The following is an 18,045-nucleotide window of genomic DNA, read 5'->3' as shown; positions in this document are numbered from 1 at the left end:
CTGTAATAATTATTTAAAGGTGAAATAAACTGAAACTGAAACTGTATTACAATCTCTTGCTAATTAAACTTATTATTTTTTATACGCCTACAAAACAAACTGTTATTTTTTAGCACGAAAGAATAATTTTGATTAGGAAAAGCAGCTCAAGGAAAACGCTCATGACTCATAGGAGGATTGCAGGTTTGAGCAACAAGTCAATTCAGGGGAGTCTGGCTCTAACACCAAGCCATAGGAAAAATAATGAGATGGGCATTTCCGCCTGCGAGCACTGCTCCAAATAGGTTACTGTTGTCACATTATAGGTTGATTAATTACTTAATGTTTTGAATAATAAGTAATAATACTCCAGAAGCTTCCAAATATCACATTTGGTCCATTTTTAAACAAAACAAAAATTAAAAAAATGAAAGGTTCCACCATTGAAACAGTGCCAAAATCAGGAAAATTGACATTTGCTGATGTAGCTTGTAAGTGTGTACACTAAATGTCGAAGACGCTATTTCTTGCGATTGTTGACATATATTATTTTGTCCACTCATTGATCACCTCTGGGAAAACACTTCTCATAATCAAGAGTTAGGTGTTAATGAACATTGCTTGTTTCCATCCCATAAGCACCGCTACTTAACTTCTGCTCTTATGAACTATCTCTGTACAATTGCAGTGTTGCCAGTGTCAGCTGTTAACTACAAAATTGGGCTGCTTGAAGAATTTGTTTTTGCTGCAGCTACATAATTGTCCTGTAAAAATATTGCTTTTAATGTGTGTGACTGTCATAAAGTCTGGCAATACTTCTATAAGATACTGCAATCAGCATAATTATTTGTTTTAAAATTATATGGCATATGTTTATGGTTAAGGGTATGGTTAGGGTCATGGTTAGGGCTAAATAATAATTGAAAAAAACAACAACAAAAAATATGCATTGTCAAAGATACAATGTAATTTCCTTTTATTTGCCCACTTTTAAAACATTTTGGGTCTCGCCATGGGTCATGGGGGTATATTGTTGGATAGCCAGTAATGAACATTTTCTTCTTTTCTCAAATTGAGTGTTTTTCCCACCATATTGGGAGGCCAATTTGCCATTCCTTGGTACAGAGATGATTTTGGCAACACAGCACAATTTGCAGGGGCTTGTCAACGTAATTCTAAAGTGGTCTGCTAAGAAAAATTGTCAAAGGTTAACACTGACCCATGTCACTTAAGTAGCTGATGCACAGGTCCCCACAAGATCATATGCAACCACTATCAGGGAATCCCGCTAGCGTGGGATTAATAAGTTGGTCACAATGGAAAGCCAAGATGGACGTGGAATGACGTAGGCTATAAAAGTTGGTTTAGAAGAAATTCCAAATGATGAAGTAGTTCTCAGAAATATATAATACCCTTTTTAATTCCTTTTTATAGTTTTTATTTTCTTATCTTTTTATTTCTTGATAGAGATTGGCAGAAAAAATTTGCCTCACATCACATGATAAGGAAAAGAAATGATGTTGTGTTGCCCATACCTGATTGACCTGATTTGAGCAAAACCATGGGTCTGCATTTTGTGTGCTTGTGGATAAAACAAGTTAGAAAAATCACTACTGCTTGGCTAAAATGTCAAAAGCTGATCACATATTCAATGAGATTTGTGGCTGCAACCAACATGTAAACCAATATGTGTTTTCCTCTCTTTTGCTGTTTAAAAACATGTTGACCTCTCATTATAGGTTTCAACATGGTTGATTTGGTGTAAAAGGAAAAAACAAAACAAAATACTAGACGATATTCATCAGAACTGTTCATGATAAACTGATATTTGTAATTTCATACAACTAGTCCAAATATTTCCTGTTACTTGCAGACATTTCGGAAACTGACAGTTTCCTTTGTCGATGCTATTGTTGCAGTGACAATCTGTGTACAGCTGATGATATCTGCTGCTTAGCAAATAAGTTGCCAGGTGATATTTCTTCAGTTATCAGATCGTCAAAGATGTGACACAAGTTGTATTGCCCCTCGTCTCTGTTCATGGATTTCCCCCGCTTTGTAATGGTGATTGCCCCATCAAGTGGCAACTCGGTTGCTAAGCAGCAGAATTATGTGCAATTTTTTTTAAAGTGGCGTTTATGAGAATTTTCAGTGACAAACCTTACAAATCGGGGTGAAAAAAACGTACTACAAAATTACATCTGCAAGTGCCTTTTAAGCAAGAATAGGATTTACTTAGAGAAATTCTACCATAATTTGGCAATGAACTGGATGGACATTTAGGTTAGAATAGGTTGCAAATTTAGCAATCGTGACGGCCATATCTGATGCCAATTTTAGGCTTACTCACATGATATGGAATGGAAATCTATTCATATTGGTCATTTTTTCATTAAAAAATAATGGGGGCATTTATTAGAGGGGGAACATTTATTACAGACAATACCATACGTCAAAAACATCAAAGAAAGTATTGAGGTGTGAAGATGTACTCTCCTGACAGCATACATTGGCTACAACATACTCCACTAATATAACCTGTCACATCAAAAGTCTACAGTACCATACTTTCTTGACATACAGGTGGGCTTCCTATCTGTACCCTTTCAAAACTGTGATACAAAATGTCATACTGCCTGCAACTACAATATGAGCATAACGTTTGTAGTTTTGAGAACCCTTGGCTGCTGAGTTGGTGTTCTTTATTTGAAGCATACCTGTGCAAGCCACTGGTATATCTTTGTGAATGGGACATTCTGAGAACACTCAGTCTATAGTAAGTATACAATTTCCTTTCACATGGGGCTCTTGTCTTGCATGATAAAAGTCACACCCTAGCTGAAATTGTTACTCTAAGAGGCAACACAGCACATTTAACACATTTTTCAGGAATTTCACTTTTAGTCACAAGTTGTGAATCTTTCCTGTTGTCAAATCTTTGAACAAGTTCATTAGGAATGTTGATTTCAACTGGTGATTTTGTTCATCTTTTAACACTGTAGTGGATATACTCACGTTTTAGTGACATTTCACCACTTCACTAGTGTTTTCATCAGACTGGCAAAACCACTAGTGTAGTGGTGAAATGCCAAGTTAAAACATGAGTATATTACCTACATTTTTAGTTGGAATTGTTCAAAATGAACAAAATCTAGTTTCTTATTGTCATTTTTTCTGCTAGTCATGATCATGTAATCCTGCACTTTTCTGTAGGGCCCAAAAGCAAAAATACAACACAAATATCAGCTAGCTAAATCTGTTTTCTTCTCCTCTTGTCAGTCTTTCTGCCAACTCATTTTTCAATTCTAAAGTTTCTTCTCAACCCATTATTGAATGACCCCCTCGAATATCGGAGGTACAATACAAATTCCCCTGGTACCATTAGAAATGCTTGGTTGCCTTAACCAAGACACTGAAAATATGCAAGAACCTACATTTTGTCAAAATATATTCTTAAAAAAATGTTTTCAGTTCCATAATACACACAAAAAGAGTTAACTACATACTAGACATCTGCAAGAAGAAGTTGCCCAAGGTCGCAGGCATCCGCAGCATTAAAAAGGGAAATAAATTTAAAGTCAATAAGTTGAGATTTGAATAAGAAAAAAAGAGGCATACCAATGGAGAAAAGTTGATTCCACAAGGAATATCATAATTATCAAGCTATATGTTATCATTCAGTTAAGACTTCAAGCAAAAATACTGACCAAACTACCTTTTTATTTGAATCCAATGTGGGAAACAAATAATATTTCTTTTTATTCTCACTTAGTAGCTGAAGAGAATTGTTATGTCTCTACATTCACACATCCATATAACTTGAATGTGTCCTTACAATTTCCCTGGAGTAACATTGAAGTTTAATCTGGCCATTTTCTATCAAATAATGCAGCATTTTAGTAGAATTTCCACCATTTCAAATGCACTTGACGTCCAATGTAATATGTGGTCAAGGTTACAAGTAGACACTTCAACTTTAAGTCTATAGTACCTGGCATGACCCACGCAGATGGCAGGGTCATACAAGGTTTACTCCCAGTTGATTGCAATCCTGATACAGTCATATTTTCACTGTGAGTAGGGTTTTGTCCGCTCAATCACTGACGTATTTTGATAATGTCATAATCCCAGAATGAACATCATTCGGTTCATTATAGCATTAGAGGAATTTCTATTGCTTAAGGCAGGTCTGAGGAGAGAATGACCTATAGCAATGTTTGCACTCAAATATTGAGACAAATAAATCTGACACACAAGAGGAATGATATGGGCTCTATAGAGTAGATCCGAAGGCTTGATATAAGGAGTGTCATTTTCATGGTAATTTGCGCCCCATGTACATGATTATTCTTGGGAGGGACAAAAAAGTCAAAGCCCATTGAATGGCCTATTTTGTGATGTTACCCAGGTAGCAAAACAATTTGAGACCACTTTGATCAAAATCTGTACATTTTTTATTATTTAAACCCCTGTGGATATTGGTGGGGACCAAAATTTGACATTTTACCTTCATGGCAATAACTCAAGAACTGTACATCGGAGACAGGTCAAACTATGGTTAATTCTTGGTAAAACCCATACCAATGTATTCCTCCAATTATTAGGATTTAAAAAATATAGTTTGACATCAGAGGAATACATTGGTATGGATTTTACCCAGAATCAACCAATTGTGAAATTTGAGCCTTGCATAAGCAGCCATTTTTGTTTTGTGCAAAGCATTTTCTCCCTGTTTTCCTTTTTCCCTGTTTTGATATGTTGTTGGGGATGTCTCCAATTGATGTTCCAATTTTGTCTCGCTTAAACGTAAAATGTTTATTTGTTCATCTTAACTGATCTTCATTTTCACATTAGGAATATTCTATTGCCAAAATTATAAACAGAATCAATCTAACCTTAAACCTATCCTTACCCCCTTACCTTTACAACAATGGTTGTATTCCAATTAGTGTAACCAGTAAGTGTCTCTTACATATGCATTGTAACTCCACGCATCATTAGAATCCCTGTGCAACTGCCGAGAGATATCCCATCAAATTATTTCACTGTCACATATTAATGAGACTGCACTATTTACTGGGCTTAACATAATCTTTCCATTTGAAATCAAATCTCTAGTGTGCTTTTTAAACTGAGTCTGGACGTACCACTCAATCGTTAAAAGAAAGAAGGTAGGATTGACAGGTTGGACTGAACTCCCTCCAGACAACACATCTTATGTTGCATCCAATGGATTAGGAGCAAATTACACCAAGGATGATACAAGAGGATGCCTAGAAATATATCAGAACACTTGAGCTGGGAATAGGATTGAAAACAAGAAATAGGACACTCCATATGTACAAAGTAATATTTTGGTTTGAATTAATTGGCAATGATTTTATTTCTTGTTACATTTCTTTGAGTCCTAATATAACATAGTCATTTTAGCAACTTGAGTCCTAATATTAGGAAAAGTAGTTCAGATGTTTTCTAGAATTTGGAGTTATATGTAACTTTATATGTCATGTGAAGTAGTTGATTGAAATATTGAAATAGTATCGTATTATATTGTTGACACAAGAGTAGAATGACAAATGCATTTCTGGGAATGGAGCTGTAAAGAAATTCTAACTGCTTGACAAGATATACTTAAGGTATTACCCAAACCCAAGTCATAAATGAATGCAAATCCATCTAGACAGACCCCTGGGGCATACAACTATTTGTGAAAGCATTCATTTAGATAAATGCTAAGGAACCTCTGATACAATTTCCAAAAACCAAATTTGTTTTTGACTTATTTAAGCAGAAGTAAATTTAAATCCAGTTTGGCTTGGATAGTTTTGACAAAATCTGTCGCAATTCAGGTAGGTACAAAGAACAAGGTTTGACTGATCCATAAAAATGTGCAAACTCATATATGACATTCAATAATAAACAAATACATTTGGGCCACCGAAGCAGCATAAATCATTACATGAATAAATACAAACAACAACTTGATAAACAAAATACATACATCCATACATACAAGGACATTTGTAAAAGAACTTTTTGACCAAAAAGATACAAAGCACTAAGAAAGAAAGAAAGAAAACCAGCTAATTGGGGAAGAGATGACTTTTCAGAGATTTTTTGAAAGAGGTCATGGTGGTAATACCTCTGGTCATGGAAAGGAGCAATAGGTAGAAAAAGCAGTTCTCACATTCTATTAAAAGCAAAAATACAGTAAGTCAGCCTACCCCTGGCTGGGGGTAAAGGAAAAACAAGCCCACAAAATATCACCACAACTGCCATACAATTGCAATGCCAACAGAATGTTGTGTAATATCTCACATGGCATTACAATCAACCAGTTTGCAAACCATTACAGAGTTATAACTATTGTATAATCACTTTATCAAAAGTAATAAAGAGATAGTTGTGATCTCCTATCAATAAACCGCTTCCATCAGCATTGTCTGAGAAAACTGCTTAAGATAGGGTGGAAAGATAAAATCCCAGACAATGAAATAGTAGCCTTATATATAGTAGATTTATTTTTTTATTTTTTATTATTGTACTTTGATTATCCGATTTAATGATTCCGTTCAATTAAATTTCATTTATTCTTATTTCGGCCACATGATATCATCATTGTAGTACATATTAATATTGTAGCGTAAGTTAAATTTCCATCTTGTTCAGATTGGGTGCCACAAGCTTCACACTCTGCATCTTTGCGGCATCCACATCTCTTCACTTCTCATGTTCTTATATTGTATTTCTATAAGTAATTATTATTAAGTATTTCTTATCTTGCATTTCCATTATTTTGTATAACTTTTTGTGAATTGAGATGAAAACAAATATAACTTGAACTTGAACTTGAACTAGCCCACGCAGAGGTTTTGAGCATTCACATATTGGTGAAGAAAACTAGCTAAGATGGACTGGTCATGTGATTAGAATGCAAGACACTTGTCATCCGAAGTAGATGTTCTTGAAAGAACTGAAATGTATGGGAAGCAATCATGTGCTGGCCAGAAGAAGTCCTTCAAGGACACACTTAAAGCATCACTTTTGCATAGCGCTTAAATGTAAATCTAGAACGCTGTCAAATCCTAGCTCGAGAATGAGATCTCAAACCTCTTGACCATAATTGTCATGGTCATCATCATTTTGAAGCAAAATTCTTGTCTATAATTGTCATGGTCATCATCATTTTGAGGCCAAACCAAACTATTTGGATCAGGTCAATGACACAGAAAGAGACTTACTGGCCACTGGGTGAAAACCTCCTTTTTAATGCAAAGTATGCTATATTGATTCATCATATGAAGGATGAACCAGATACATTTGTGTGAAGTCAAATTGACCCTTGGCTATGAAATGTATCTAATTTTTAGCCTAGCATAAACTGTGTATTCTCTAACTAAATATGATAATTAAATGAGTCGCCAAAATGTTAACACATCTCCTGTTGACCTGGAAATGAATAGTACCAGAAATTATGGCAGCTGTTTGTTGAAATTATACCATGATTAATGGTTTTGCGCTTTGCCAATTTGAACAAAATGAGACTCCACATAGTATTACATACAATACACACCTAAAAGAAGTTAATGTTGATACACCTTTCTCAACCAAATACACCACTCTTTGATACCTCTGAAGTCAACCCTGTCACCTCCAATCACCATATTTGGTCATTCTCATTGTCTTTTTCCTTTGCTGTGATTGTCTTCGTAAGTATCCACCCCATTCCTGTGTTATCATTCCTTTGAGGTCGGCGCCTTTACCTGGCATTATTCTGACCTTTTCAACACCATCTGTCACTTTACTTACTTACCTATTTCTGATATTGTTGTCATGTATTAAAGGTAAAAGTCTTCTTTGTACAGTACGTCTACTTCATCAAAAATAATATTGAAATTTAGGTCAGGTCAATGATACAAAAAGATAAAAGCCAATTGGAGAAACCTCACATTTAATGCAAAATATCCTTAAAGATTGATCATGTGAAGGATGAACCAGATATTAGTGTGAACAAATTTGATTGACTCTTGGCTATGTGATTGACTTATTTATTTAGCCTAACCGAGTGTGTCCTTTTAACTGAATGTGATTATTACGCCTTCAAATGATTCGCCAAAATGTAGAGATGGTTCATAGTAGCTCCTAGTTAACCTGGCAATGCTGTTGCAAGAAATGCACATGTTATACATGCTGCTTGTTGAATATTCAAATTGCATCAACATGTATAACAATAATGTTCTTCATCTGTCCTCCGTCTCTTCCAAACGCATCATTGGATCAACTTGAAATGACTAGATTTTTAAATATAAATGTATAAAGATTAAATTCTAGTTTAATGTGGATCAAATGGTGTGTTTGGAATAACCAGGCTTTCAAAAACACACACAAAAATTGATGGAGAATGATTATTTTGATACAGCCTGTATGTATGTTTGTTTGTTTCAGTTTGTTTGACATGAATCCAAACAATTTCAACTCAATAAGTAGCTTTAGAATTGTTTTTAAGATGACAGAGATGTTCCACAAAGTTTACTCTCAAGAATCACTACTTCAAGACTTCAACAGTAATACAAACAACAGCTAAATAACAGCTAATGCAGATACAACATTCTTGATAAAATACACCCAACACCTTTTGCTAACTCTAAAGTCATCCTGTCACCTCCAATCACCATATTTGGTCATTCTCATTGTCTTTTTCCTTTGCTGTGATTGTCTTTGTAAGTATCCACCCCATTCCTGTGTTATCATTCCTTTGAGGTCGGCGCCTTTACCTGGCATTATTCTGACCTTTTCAACACCATCTGTCACTTTACTTACTTACCTATTTCTGATATTGTTGTCATGTATTAAAGGTAAAAGTCTTCTTTGTACAGTACTCTACTTCATCAAAAGTAATACTGAAATTTAGGTCAGGTCAATGATACAAAAAGATAAAAGCCAATTGGAGAAACCTCATATTTAATGCAAAATATCCTGAAAGATTCATCATTTGAAGGATGAACCAGAAATATTAGTGTGAACAAGTTTGATTGACTCTTGGCTATGTGATTGACTTATTTATTTAGCCTAACCGAGTGTGTCCTTTTAACTGAATGTGATTATTACGCCTTCAAATGAGTCGCTAAAATGTAGAGATGGTTCATAGTAGCTCCTAGTTAACCTGGGAATGTTGTTATACCTGCTGCTTGTTGAATTTTCAAATTGTATCAATAATGTTCTTCATCTGTCCTCCGCCTCTTCCAAACGCACCATTGATGAACTTGAAATGACCAGATTTTTAAATATAAAAGTATAAAGATTAAATTCTAGTTTAATGTGGATCAAATGGTGTGTTTGCAATAGCAGGCTTTCAAAAACATGCAACAAAAATTGATGGAGAACGATTATTTTGATACAGCCTGTATGTATGTTTGTTTGTTTCAGTTTGTTTGACATGAATCCAATTGACAGAGATGTTCCACAAAGTTTACTCTCAAGAATCACTACTTCATGACTTTAACAGTAATACAAACAACAGCTAAATAACACCTAATGCAGATACAACTATCTTGATAAAATACACCCAACACCTTTTGCTAACTCTAAAGTCATCCTGTCTTCTCCAATCACCATATTTGGTCATTCTCATTGTCTTTTTCCTTTGCTGTGATTGTCTTTGTAAGTATCCACCCCATTCCTGTGTTATCATTCCTTTGAGGTCGGCGCCTTTACCTGGCATTATTCTGACCTTTTCAACACCATCTGTCACTTTACTTACTTACCTATTCCTGATATTGTTGTCATGTATTAAAGGTAAAAGTCTTCTTTGTATAGTGCCATTATTCAACTACTTCATCAATAGTAATATAGGGATGGTTCTTATCTCTGAAGTTGATATTTAGATCAGGTCCATGATACAGAAAGCTAAAAGCCGTTGGGAGACAATCTCTTTTGTACTACAAAATAACCTCAAAGATTCATCATGTTAAGGATAAATCTGATGTATTATATTAGTGTGAACAAGTTTGATTGACTCCTGGATATGCAATTGACCTAAATTTTTGCCTAGCATAGTGTATTCTCTAATAATGTATTTTCAACAACATCTGTCACTTTACTTACCTACTTCTCATACTGTTATCATGTATTCAAAGTAAAAGTTTTGTTTGTGCAGTATCGTTTTTCGAATCACACAATTCCCATGCATCTAAAGATACCAGGATTCATGTATGAAAAATTAAGGATAAACATTACACAACATTCAAACTTTGTTCAAGTCTTCATGGTGTTTTTATTACACATTCCTTAATGCAATTCAAATTTCCCACCAATATTGACAATTGTCAGTGTTCATATAGCAATATGTAAATGAAATTATATAGTTCAAGGTACTCTTAAAAGTAAATGGTGTGTGTTTTGAAAGGTAAAGGAAGAATTTGTTATAATAAATGTTACTTGAGTCACCTGAATGGAGATACAATGGTTGCAGGAATTTATTGGATACCTCACATTTCACTTGTGAGATCAAAAGCTGCAGAATGCAGACAACATTTTACATTGCAAATTTATCTTTTCTTCTTCTTTAATTCAAACGTAATGCAGAGACAATTAAGATACAAGGAGAAAATGTGTTAGATTGCATAATCACCCATATAAACACATACCTCTGTGCGCAATTTTCTAGAATACTGACTATTAAAAGATAACATGAATAAATGACACTACATGGCACAATGGGCACACTGAGCTCCTCCTATCCAATGTGCTGATGCTCAGAGCAGTTAGAAGCTTTAACGAGAACATGAAAATGCCATTGTGTTAATGTCAGACTCATCAAAGGGCATACTTCCTATGGCTAAATTCAAGTTGAGCTTCATTCAAACTATAGAATAAAATGATGCAAGTATTTTATTACGAACCTACCCCATCTTGACACTTGCATGCACAGGATATATGGTAGTTGTTGTCTTGTGCTGTCTTGTGTTGGAATACTGAATATGTATATTTTTCCACACAACAAAAACACAATTTCAGAACTGCATGGGTAAAAATATGAAGATAATGAAGTACCTATCACATTTCAACATAATCCACACATCACTTTTCCTACATACAATGCTCTTTCTTTGCATCATTTTACATCTCCCAATCAGGCAATTTTGAATTAACCACTGAAACGACAACTTTCAGTCACAAATCAAAATGGTGATTGGAAGTTTCACATCTTTTTCACGTAACCGAATGACTGTTTTTGCTGCTAAAATGTATTACTTAGACAATAATAACCGCAATCTATCTGTTTTGAGATCATTTTGGGAAATCGGAGGGGTTTGTTTTGAGACCAGGGAGCATATCCTCCAGAGACAGAATACAGAGGTCCAACACAAACCCGGCGATTTCATACAATGACCGTAAAACGGATGGTGCAAAGTTATTATTGCTGGTTATTTGTATGCAAGATTGCAACAATTACGCACTTTGTGGTCAAATGTGAGATATTAATCACCTGTTTCCGGGTTTTTTTTAAATAATAAAATGTGATTGGATCACACGCATTGTGTATATTCATGAGGATATGAATGTACAATTGAAGCTAATTAGACATATCGTGCCATTTTGGTGGTTCAGTTGCTTAAAAATGAAGCGTATATCGTCAGCCTGCTATCCTAATTGTCTAAGTCATTTTTGTAATTTTTGTGAACAAAGAACAAAATGTGGTTAAAGCATGCATCAATTACGTAATCACCCTAATTATTTCGGATTATTCCCTTTCATTTGTATCATTATTACTTGTTCTTTTGCAAATATTGGTATATAAATATGTTTAAATGCATGCTTGAACCTTTTTTGTACTTTGTTCTCAAAATTACAAATAATGACTGCGGCAATTAGCATAGCAGGCTGACAAATATGCGAAATAAGTAAAGTAGTCAAACTGGGAGTCAACTCAGTGCTTCATGGATTTGTGTTAGATTTCTGGGTCTGTGCAGTAACACAAGCAGTTCATTCACTTGGAGGAAAAGTTTGGTACCATTTAAGTGTTGAAATGGGTTCCAGGCATTGTGTATTACATATAGCTGATTACATCCATGCAGGACATCACATTTCTCTTGCAATTTGGTTCCCATCTTCAGGGGAAATGGTGCAGAACTAGGATTTTTAACACAAAATATAGTAATAAAGAAGTTTGCTAGCTGAAGTAGGCAATCAGCACAATGCATGTGTTACAAGTACAATGTGTATGGAAAGGTTGACAACTTGCCAAGTTTGACAATTTGAAATTTGAACATGATTATCTAGAGTGGTATTTTCAACAGCATAACACATGTTAACCTAGTCTTAATACAGACAAAGACATGGTAGTCATCAAAGTTTTATGTCAATTATAGCTGCCATGTAATTTTCTGGTGATATTTTCTTCTTGATGTACATTCATAAGGCCAAAAAATAACTTCCTGTGTTGCCCTCCAAGACTGAACCAAATTTTGAAAATTAACAAAAAAGTTGTAACTCTGCAAATCAATACCCACCTCAATTTAGGATTTTCAGGGAAAAAGTTGTTTTTTCACTTGTCAATCTAAAAAAATACAAATTGATGCTTAAATTGAAAATTCCAAACACATCTGTATCTGTATCTGTCGTCGTCAGCAGAGTCTCCTCTTATAGAGCCATCAATTTATTTGGAACATCAATTTATTTCTGTAATATTAACAGTTATATACCCATACAAACCTCTCTTTGCGCAAGTTTTTAGAATGACTGATTGCAGAAGAACAAATCACTTAAAGCAGCAATTTGAATATATTTGAACAGCAAGCAGCCACTGGATTTAAGACCACTTTGTGCAAATGAAACTCTTCATTTTCATTTGGCTTCCATCTCAGCTAACATCACATCATCACACTTTTCCTATTTCTTAATTTCTTAAGATAGGCTCACGGCTAGTATAAAGTTATTGCTTCATAAAATGTCTAGACTTTTTATTTCATGCAGTCACAATCCTAGCTCCTATCTTCATTTTCACACCGGCTCAATTTCTTAAGATTTTGACAAGTTGATGACTTGTGAGGCTACAAACAATACCATATTCGACCTAATTATGTACCTCCATTAGTAAATACCAGATAGCAACCAACTACTAAAACGTATGGAAAACTTTTAGAGTCACATGGGTCAACATCACCACTAACGCTAAGTTTGCTACCACTAATGACAGCTGCAGAGTAAATTCAGATGAGTTATGAAAATTTCTATGAATTAGGTACAAATCACCCCTACATTATTTTCCAAGTAATACATGTCTAATTGCCCTGTACAAATAAATTTAGTCAAATGTTTTAAGAAAATTACCATCAAACCCTTCTGGCTTAAGATTATGCAGATTAAGACATTTCAATAAGAAAGTACATTGGATTTTACAGGTTTATGTCTGTAAGTAAAGAAATAATGTTGACTTCCAATGTTTTGTTTTAATAAATGTGCCCACCCCCCCCCCCCAAATAGTTGTAAGCACCCAGGGTGCTACTTGAATATGGTGTCTTTATTCTCTACTTTAAACACATTGATCATAACACTTCAACAATAGATTTTAACAGGAATGTAGTAGTGTAGTAGAAGGTTAAGGTTCATGCCTGTGATTACAGGCTGTCCATCTCTCTTTCTAAGTGACTTGTGGCCAGACTCCTCTGTGTATAATGTTGCTGTGGGGTGTCCCCCACTCCTGCCCCCTTTCCTTTTTTACCATTTATGCTTGGGTGAAGTGTAGCAAACAGGATTAAGTGCATTACCTAAGGACACAACATACTGGCCGCTGTGTGAATCGAACCCATGACCCATTGATTACGGGTCTGAACACTTAACCATTAAGCCACAGTGCTCTCACTGTAACAGTGTAACCTATAAAGTAAAATAATATTGGTGCATAGTCATGTCATATTAACCACCGTGTGAACTCAACTAATAATACTATAGCCTGTGCTATTATCTATAGGGAGAGAAACTACTGGCTACCTCACACTCACAAAAACCATTGTGGCTACACGCCGCTTCGCAGCTCAATGTTGCAACTTTGCCACTTTGTGCACCTTCACCGCTCCGTTTGCCGCTGAAGGCTTTGCTGCTCAAGTCCCCCTCATTCATGAGTAGTGTGCTACCATGTACATAATTATTAATCATAATGGAGAGAAACTACTGGGTACCATACACTCACAGAAAATATTGAGGTTACATGCCGCATTGTGGCTCAATGTCGCAACTTTGCTACTCTTTTGTGCCTTTGCCGCTCTACCTGTCAGCTAATGGCTTTGCCGCTCATCTCCCCCTTGATTGTAAGACAAAGACTAGGCCAATGACAGATTATTAAACTAACCCTGGTTAGACACTACTGGGATTTATACCTACTACACATAAAAGGAGATGATGACAGCTTACATTAATATAAAGTAATGTGCCGACTACACAAGATATAGGCAGAGCCATAATTCCCTTCCTCTAGCATACTACATTCAATATTTCCAAGGTGGTCACTTCTAAGTACACCATATAGTACATCGCCTCTTTTGATATCAAGTTCTTCCTGTCATAGTTTTGTCAAACCACAGCATGAGGGCAGCATTCAACATTTCTAGACTGAGAATCAAAATAATTATTTTTCTTGTTTATGTAGGAATATTTGTTCATATATATATTACATTATACATAACAAGATTTAGTAAATATTTCCTTAGGCAGATAAAAATATGGTAAAATCTTCTGCTGATAGAAATATAACAATATAACAAATGATTCTATCTACTGATGATAGCAATATAAAAATGTTTAAATATCATAAATTTCCATATTTATTTATATCTGCTGCAGACAGCAATATGAGAAATAGCAATAGCTACTGCTGATAGCAATACAACAAATGATGCTGTCTACTGCTGATAGCAATACAAAAAATGATGCTGTCTACTGCTGATAGCAATACAACAAATGATGCTATCTAATGCTGATAGCAATACAACAAATGATGCTGTCTACTGCTAATAGCAATACAACATATGATGCTATATACTGCTGATAGCAATACAACAAATGATGCTGTCTACTGCTAATAGCAATACAACATATGATGCTGTATACTGCTAATAGCAATACAACATATGATGCTGTCTACTGCTGATAGCAATACAACAAATGATGCTGTCTACTGCTGATAGCAATACAACAAATGATGCTGTCTACTGCTGATAGCAATACAAGGAATGATGCTGTCTACTGCTGATAGCATTACAACAAAATATGCAGTCATAACATACTGACGACCCTCATATAACAAATTGTAATCTGCCACTTCATAAATCAAATCTCACATGACAATATCAAACATGGGGAAATCTTATCTGGATGAGCAGTGATATGTAACTGATGAATGAGGTTATAAACTGGTTCAACTTGAATCACTACAAAGCAAACTTCCCTCATTTTGAGCATCTACGTTCTTATATTATGTCCCAAAACCAACAAACCTATATTTCAATCTATAAATGCCTTCCCAATCTCTGGCCAAGCAGTGATGTTGTCCAGCCAAGGTGAAACCCTATCTCCCTGCTCCTATCATATTTTGCCTAGTGTACTTGGAAATGATTTTATAGATAAGTGGAAATAGCCACTGTCAGGTGGTCTGCAGTGTATTTGTCATAACACATTGATTTCATATCTCTATGCTGTTTATTTGTGAGCTATAGCAGATAAATTATTCAAAACACCTGTTTTTCAAAATGTTTTTCATCTCTTATTTTTATTTTTATATGAGTCAACCTGTTTACAAACTGGTCTGTCTGTCGAAATGGAACAAAACCCAAATTGGTGAATGAGTAGTTCTTTGAATAAGTGTCTTCTGACTAGCACACAATTTAGAGCATCTACCTTCTTATATATCCAAAAACCCACAAACCTATATTTCAATCTATAAATGCCATCACAATCTCTGGCCAAGCAGTGACATTGTCCAGCCAAGGTGAAACCCTATCTCTCCCACTCCTATCATATTTTTGTCTAGTGCGCTTGGAAATGATTTTACAATATTGTTTGTGAAGTGGATATAGCCACTGTCAGGTGTTCGGCGGTGTATTTGTCATAACACATTGATTTCATATCTGTATGCTGTATATTTGTGAGCTATAGCAGATAAATTACTCAAAGCACCTGTTGAAATCTTGAAATGTGTTTCAAACTGTGTGTGAACTGGGGTTTTGTTTTTAGACAAAATAGGGCAAAAAGGGAAAACAAATACAGTAAATACACTCAAAACTGGTATAATTTTTCCACAGAGCTTCAACTATTATAATGTTTGAATGTTTCCACGTTCCAGTGTATAATTAGTAAACCTCTTCCCTTGTTTGTATGATTATATTTAGGCTGGCTGGCATCATTAATTGATCTCGTATACTGGTATGTAATGTGTTGTTTGTATTGTTTACCCTGACTGCTCATATCCATAAGTACCCGACTTGAGTCCTGTTAATCAGGGACAGTCTGTGTAGCTCAGTGGTAGAGCGCTCACCCAACAAGTGAAAGGTCTGGGGTTCAAGTCCCTGCACAGGCAGGTATGTCCGAGTTTTTACTCTGGTATATCTGCCTATGCATGTCATGTTTCCATTTGTAAGCAAATTAATATTGATGTTTCATGGGTGTAAGCTTTCCTATAATATGGCAGATAATCAAATCAGGCAGACTTTTGGCCTATTATATGGAACTAACAGATTGTTACATCATATCAGCAATCTGGCACTTCATAAATCAAACCTCGGAAGACAATATCATGCATGAGGGCCTGGCATAATGTGGGTATATTTCTGGATGAGCAGTAAGTAACATGCAAGCACTGTCAACACATTGTGTGTAACTTTTGTGTATCAAGATTGCTAGGTAGTGTATTACAAATCAGTGGTTTTCCTCAGAGCTGAGTGAACACAAATAAGCCCATCCCCAAAAATGGTTGATTGTCCTCTACAGCCCGCACAAAAGTTAAAAAACTGGAGACAGTTTTTACTGTACAAAATTTTGTTGTCAAAACTGCGGTTAAAAATGTTCGTTCATACTACTATAGACTGGTTTAAATCATTAATGAAGTGATGTATTAGTAAAACAGTCCCATTTACACCTTTATGGGCCAATGGTAATGCAGTTTTTGACTCAATTTTAGAAGGAAAAAAACAGAACAAAAGCAATCCACTCACCCCCACCTACCTCAGAAAATTTGTGGAGTACAACTATAGTTTCTATACTTCTAAGCTAGCAATGAATGCATGATTTTAGGAGGATGGCCCATCAATAAATTCATCCACATTTTTTCACCATCAAAATGAAGATTTTGGTATCAGTGGAAAGCTCATATTTTCATTTATTTTGGGAAATATTAGGGATGAAGGAGGCTTTGTCTGACTTTTGTAAGCCAAAATGTGTGTAAAGTGGGTCAACATACCCATTTACTATATAGGGCAGCTAATATCACTGCAATACTTGTATTAAACTCTATGGTCCACATCATTCAACCAAAGTAAAAAGCACCATGAAATATCCATCCATCCATCCTCCTTAAGAGTTGACATAGCTGTATTTACACAGGCTCTGAGGTATATTTTAACCTGGAAATTCCAGCATACTTGTATATATTTTAATGTAATGGCAAGCTTACCCCTTCTCTTTCTAACTCTGCCAGTTGAAGGGAGCACCGTAACTCAAAGAGTGTGTCACCACCAAAAATAGCACCAATAAAGGCTCCATCCTTCTTCAATGCATAGTGAATCTGAAATAACAACACAAGATAAAATCATTAAGTTAGTACAAAGAAAGAACTACATTTTGCTATTCAAATTATATCAATGTTTAAGATTTTAAGTTTGGTATTGTGATTCTTGGTGAGATGCTTTCTGGAGCAACTCAGACACCTTACAAATTATCTTAAAGGCCACCAACTCTTGACAATACACATAACAATGAACAATGTATATAAAATATAATACATTTAATCCAGGTATCAAAGCACTTTCTTTCAAAGAGGAACAGAAAAAAGCAAAGCACAGACACAGAGCAATT

At 35.2% G+C, this 18,045-nt stretch overlaps 1 protein-coding gene and 1 non-coding gene across 2 annotated transcripts in view; one reads left to right on the top strand and one right to left on the bottom strand.

Annotated features, from left to right (window-relative positions):
* Positions 1-18,045, bottom strand: part of LOC140152528 (arginine-hydroxylase NDUFAF5, mitochondrial-like) — a 421,297-nt gene that overhangs the window by 245,281 nt on the left and 157,971 nt on the right. Inside the window, exon 8 of the mRNA XM_072174884.1 lies at positions 17,645-17,755. Coding sequence (XP_072030985.1) covers positions 17,645-17,755 — 111 coding nt within the window. The remainder of the gene's footprint in view (positions 1-17,644; positions 17,756-18,045) is intronic.
* On the top strand, positions 16,481-16,552 carry Trnav-aac (transfer RNA valine (anticodon AAC)). The gene has a single exon. It is a non-coding gene; the product is annotated as a tRNA-Val (tRNA).

Source organism: Amphiura filiformis, chromosome 5, assembly GCF_039555335.1.
Source record: "Amphiura filiformis chromosome 5, Afil_fr2py, whole genome shotgun sequence".
NCBI classification, from domain to species: domain Eukaryota; kingdom Metazoa; phylum Echinodermata; class Ophiuroidea; order Amphilepidida; family Amphiuridae; genus Amphiura; species Amphiura filiformis.
The sequence above is the reverse complement of the archived record's forward strand: the minus strand, read 5'-3'. Positions and strand labels throughout refer to the sequence as shown.